Consider the following 6,252-nt stretch of genomic DNA (forward strand, 5'->3'; position numbering starts at 1 on the left):
GAGGGGGGTCACATCTCCTCCTCTCTCCTCTATCTCTGACTCCAGTACAAGGACAGACTCACACATGGACAAAGACTGAAGCATGCTCCACTTTCCCTCCTACCTCCCCTCCTGCTCCCCATCACACACCCCATCCCGGCCAGCGCTCACGCCACCCCAGGGGCTGCACGGTTTTAGCTGTGGCAGGTCTCCGTTCCCCCCAAGCTGGCAGCGGCGCGACTCCTGTTGCAGTGGCTACCACATACTCACATCGCCTCAATTCGGAAAACGGACTGTTTTAAGTTTAGTGCACAAAAACAATGTCAAATGTATGTGTTGTCTTAATTCTGATGTGTGCCATTATTACAGTAAAAAAAGTAATAATTGTGGATTAATTGCTGTATCTTGTCTGTGGAAATGTGAGTGAGGACGTAATCTCGTTGTTGCACTTGTAATCACAATGACAATAAATCTCATCCATCCATCCATCCAAGTGTTTTTCTTAGAATGCTGTATTCTTTTTCAGTCATGCATACCGCCCCTTGTTATGTCCAAATAACCTAATTTTAGTTTAATCAGTCCACAGCACCTTATTCCAAAATGAAGCTGGCTTGTCAAAATGTGTTTTAGCATACCTCAAGCGACTCTGTTTGTGGGGTGTATGTAGAAAAGGCTTCCTCTACATTACAGCATCTCCTTGTGCAAAGTGCGCTGTATAGCTGAACGATGCACAGAGACTCTATCTGCAGCAAGATCACGTTGTAGGTCTTTGGAGCAGGTCTGTGGGTTGACCATGACTGTTCTCTTCATCCTTTGCTTCAGCTTATCTGAGATTTTTCTTGGCCTGCCACTTCAGGCCTTAACTAGTACTGTGCCTGCGGTCTTCCATTTCCTCACTATGTTCTTCACAGTGGAAACTGACAGCTGAAATCTCTGAGATAGCTTTTTGTATCCTTCCCCTAAACCATGATGTTGAACAATCTTTGTTTTCAGGTCATTTTAGAGTTGTTTTGAGGCTCCCATTTTGGCACTCATTAGAAGAGATGCAAAAGGGGAAACATTTGCAAATGGCCACCTTAAATACCCTTTCTCATGATTGGATTCACCTGTGGAAGGAGGTCAAGGGTCAATGAGCTTATCAGACCAATTTTGTGTTCCAATAATTAGTGCTAAATGTATTCAAATCAATAAAATGACAAGGGTGCTCAAATTTATGCACCTGCCCAATTTTGTTTAAATAATTATTGCACACTTTCTGTAAACACTAGAAACTTCATTTCACTTCTCAAATAATCAGTGTGTTCGTCTGCTATATGATATATTTAACTGAAATTTCTGATCCAGACAACCAATGATTTATAAAAGAAAATCATGAAAATTATCAGGGGTGCCCAAACTTTTGCATACAACTGTATTTTTAAAACTCATTAAAACTGTTTTCTCTAAATCTGTACTATATGACAGTTCCATAGCACAGTTTCATAACTAAACAAAGTAAGACATACACACACTGTTGATGAGCTGCCTGCTTGCTCCACTGGCACCGTACAAATGAAATAAAGTGAGAAGAAACGTGCACTGATTTAGTGAATCAGGTTTAAGTCATCCAGTACCATTCAATCAAAAAAAAAAAAGAAAAAAAAGAAAATGCCTTGATCTAGCCAATTCTGATGGCTTCAATCAGACTGGGGCATCCTTAATCATAACAGCCCAGAAAACCCCAGACTGAGACTCACTGCAATCAGTTCCAGATATATTCCCCATCTTTGAATGGTCCACATAAAGCATCTGGCTCATCTCTAACTTTTTTACAACACTACCTTAACATCATGACAACATAATGGACCTGCTGTTCAAGGGCACAGTTGAATGCGGATGTTGTACAAGCACAGCTGGCAGTGCTGATCTCTGCATAGAAGGGCACATTATGTGAGCTATCCTTTCCATACATAGGCCTGGAAAGTATTCTTAGAGACTGTACACAATAGTGTCTGAAATGGCAGAAATGAAAATGCCAGATGGTGGTGATATTACGTTTAAGCCTAAAACTATTGTATACACATTTAAATTTGAAGAATACGATACCCACAATAAGAGAATATAAATCTTTATAATTATAGTAAGTAATGCGCACTATGGTAAGTAAGCATTTGCAAATAGATTATATGGGAGATAATGTGCTCCAAGAGTGGATGAAAGATCATAAATTAAGAAGAGATTTTACCTCTGGTTCACCTCATAACAATCACAAACTAAAGGTCAGAGTTAAGCCTCCTTTTAATGTACCAGTGCATCAAGGAAGCAAGACAAGTAATTACAGTTCAACATACAATCAAAAAGTTGAAAAAGAGTTGAGCACTCAAATGATTAATCAAGCAATACAAATGTACTGGCAAGCTGTGAGGTTTTATGTTGTTCATTTGTTAAATTATTTTAAAAATTCTGTCATTTGATTTGGGCTGTTGGGATGAAGAAAGAAGGCCAAAATATTCCTTTTGTCCATCAATAGAAAAGGGTTAGTAATGTTAGTCACCCACCGGATCCTTGATTTGGTTTGTACATACCCCCACCCACTTCTTGTGTACTACCTAATTACAATTTTAGAGAAAGGTGGTTTTGCTCATCTTGCAAAATAGCACGCCCTCGAGGATTGTAACTCTTGACTGGATTTTACTCAAATAAAAAAGAAAGAAAAGAAAGGAGTCAGGGATATTGTAAAACAAGCAGGATTTTTGCAATAGACATGGCATCACATGGCTCTGGCGCCATCGTCGGAACACTAAATTTCCTCAACCAACAAAAACAGCATCCAGTGGCTGAATAACAGTGCCGAACCAGCTCGATCCAACAGCTAAATAAGTGCTACCAAACAAGATATTTGAAAGCATCATTTTCAACTGTTATGAAAACAGAGCATAGCAATGGCCTTGAGGAGCACATTGCATTCTCCAACACTTCAGTCATCTTCCAGCGGCTGTTGCTGTAAAACCAGAGTTTCACCAAATGCCATATGTGAAGTACAAATACAAACTGCGGGCAGAATTTGATTTAGGATATCTTTTTAAATGACCAAGTGGGAAACTGCTTTCTTTTTTTCTTTTTTTGGTGACCACAAGTATGAAGGTCATGGGATCGATTCCCACCTGTGGCCTTTCTGTGTGGCGTTTGCATGTTTTCCCCATGTTTGCATGGGTTCTCTCTGGGTGTTGCTGCTTCCTTCCACATTCAAAGACATGCAGGTTAGGTGGACTGAAAACTTTAAATTGTCCATAGGTGTGCATGCAGGTGTGAATGTGTTTGTCTATATGTGGCCAAGCAACAGACTGGCATCCTGTCCAAGGTGTACCCTGCCTCATGCCCTATTACTGCTGGGATAGGCTCCAGCCACCACCCACCCCCATGACCCTTAACTGGAGTAAGTGGTTGAAGATGAGTGAGTGAGTGAGTGGAGTGTGGGAGTGTGTGAGCACAAGTCAGTCAATGCACTACATCATGTTCAAGTTGCCACGTTCCCTCCCTCCCAACTCTTCTGTACTTTGCTGCACGGTGAAACCATCTGATAAGAACGATGATTAAGTTGTGCACATATCAGTCATCACAGAACCTACTGTGGACAAACTGTATCTGCATGAATTACTGACCAATTCCCATTTAAGTCAAAATGGGAGCTTTGGTACTGTTAAGACATGAAGCTTGTAAAATGTGTAAAAAATATATATATATAATTTTGCCTGGGAGGAAAAGTTAACTTTAGCTGTTCCAAATTCATTTTGTTTAAAGAAAGTATTCAAAACTATTCAAAATGTTCAAAACAAATACTGTAGCATTTCTTTTACAAGATACTCCTGTTATTAAAATAATTACGATGAGTGGTCTATAGATTTAGACCTAAACTAAGTGTCCACACAATCTCTGATTTACATGTACAGTGTCTGTCTGTGCAGATAACCATTCTCAGTTTTGTCCATGTCTCAGTTTTGACACTAATATAGGTTACGGTTTGGGTGAGGGTAGGACTTAAGACCTTTTTATGCTTCTACGACGCCATCACTCCTTGGGTATGCAGTCGCTTTGACGCAGTCGTGAACCTTTTGAAGTTCTCTGTCAGGGTTGGTGGGTGTCACAATGCAATTCACCACCAGAACAGTAGGGGGCACGACATTTTTCGTGAAGACTGGCGTACTAGTCCATGAAAGTCGTTGATTGTGAAACTGGAAAAGTGAGATTTTGTAAATGATGTAGTTAGCAGATCAATCACAGTCCGTGTGATCTCCGTCATCTTGATGTGTAGTTACAATTTTTGTGAGGTGCACGTCACATAACAGAGAGGGATTCAGGGAGGGTTGTTCGCAATGATGCAGAGCTCTCTGTGTGGTTACGGAGTTACAGAGATACAGTAGCATAAACTGGGCTTTAGGGTTAATGCCCGGGTTACAGTAGGGTAGGTCTGACTATACGAGCAGCTGATGCCAACACACTGACAAATTCATCAGTCAATGCCAGAACAATACCCCTGTGTAATGAGTCCGGCAAGCGGAAGCGCTGGAAACATTACACTGGCTTATTGTTAGTTGGTATATAGTGACCTACTGCACAGGAGAAGCCAGAAGGGCCGGAGGAAAAACTGATATTTAAGTCTGAGCTGCTGAGAAGCCTATTCAAGATCATTTGGGATATGTGACATTTTTTACAGTTTAAAAGTCACCACAGCAATACTGTCCACTAATGGCATCTGAACCAAATGTAATGTTGTAATCGACATAGCTTCAGTATGTGGAACTGAAGCGGACTGGAATTGACTCTGATCCTTGATAACCGGTCTGATTCCTCCTGACTGACAGATCTGGGACAAGTGTTGGTTTTGTGTGTGGAAATACTTTGATTAAAGTATAAACTCCAATTGAATCAAATCTAAACAACTCATAAAATGACACCCTTTTTCTGAATGTTCCCTTTCAGACCCCACAAACCCAACTTTGAACACCACTATAGGATGAATAGCTTCCATTCATGACACACACCCGGCACACAGTTATGTTCTTAGATGGGGTTTATATATATATATATATATATATATATATATATATATATATATATATATATATATATATATATATAAAGTAACAGTACAGTAGATGGTAATAATATAAGAATATAAACAGTCTCACCATGTCGGCTGGAGTGCAGCTTGTCATCCTGAAGGTTTTCTGATCCTCAGAGGGGTTTGAACACAGAAGACAAAAAGATCCCCCTTTTCTTCTCCCCCTGTAGAAGCTTTGAAAACGCTGTGGAGTTTTACGACAGGAAATTAAAAGTGTTTGTTCCTGCTGGATTGATCTCTTCCACAGTCACAACAATGAAGAAGTCAAAACGTGTTTTTTTTCCTCCTCTCTCTCTCGATCTACTGCACAACCATCGCCTTGGAAAATTCGCCACACTGTTTTATGATTTAGAATTAGGCCTATATTTAATGTTAGCAAAATAAAGCAGCAGACCCGAGGGCCTCCTCGCACCCTCCGAACATGAAGAATTTGGTGCTTTAGTAAAGGTGTCTACGCCATGCGAAAACCAAACACTACTGCTGCTGCTGCCGCCACATCCGGATACTCTGTCCTCTCTGGCTGAAAAAAAGAAGAAAATATCCGCAACGGTACGTCCTGTGACCAAAAACAAACACTCCAACAGGCTGAAAACTGTCCTTAAAGTCCCTAATTGCCGTTGTAAATGTTAGAGACCGCGCCGCGATGCCTCCAGGAGCCCTTCAGCTGTCATCCTGCTTCCAAAAAAAAAAAGAAAGAAAAAGTGTCTGCGTCAGTTCATCCACAGAGACACGCGCTCAACTTCTGCTGACACTTTCAAAATAAAAGCACTGGTTTAATACTAGAGAAGTTCACGTTGGAGTATCTCCATATTCTCATTTATTTTAATCAATCAGATGGGCAGTTTAACTACAAATACATGTGCAGTTATCCAGGGACACATATTTGAGCTTAGGTGTTGTTGTTTTACTTGCTGGTTTGTTTGAGTTCATTTAGCATATGTGGAGTTATTTTTGTAATATTTTGTATAAGCTGTTGTTTAGGGTTTTTTTAACTCAGCATTTATTTTTGGCAGTTTAAAAAAAAATCCATAATGGCAAGGCTGCTAGACAACAATACATTCCTAGAGATGTAAAGCATTTTAGTTATTATTCGATATTTTAGGTTGAGCCCAACCTATATATGGGTGAAATAATTTTACAGAATAAACAGTGCGGAAAAACTGCTGCTGGAA

At 40.1% G+C, this 6,252-nt stretch overlaps 1 protein-coding gene across 1 annotated transcript in view; it reads right to left on the reverse strand.

Moving 5' to 3' along the window:
* Nucleotides 1-5,790, reverse strand: part of ubl3a (ubiquitin-like 3a) — a 172,187-nt gene extending 166,397 nt beyond the window's left edge. The window contains exon 1 of the mRNA XM_034178215.1: nt 5,148-5,790. Within this exon, the coding sequence (XP_034034106.1) occupies nt 5,148-5,174 (27 nt within the window). The 5' untranslated portion in view covers nt 5,175-5,790. The remainder of the gene's footprint in view (nt 1-5,147) is intronic.
* Between the last annotated feature and the right edge of the window lie 462 nt (nt 5,791-6,252).

The sequence above is a fragment of the Thalassophryne amazonica genome, chromosome 9 (assembly GCF_902500255.1).
Source record: "Thalassophryne amazonica chromosome 9, fThaAma1.1, whole genome shotgun sequence".
In the NCBI taxonomy this organism is placed as follows: domain Eukaryota; kingdom Metazoa; phylum Chordata; class Actinopteri; order Batrachoidiformes; family Batrachoididae; genus Thalassophryne; species Thalassophryne amazonica.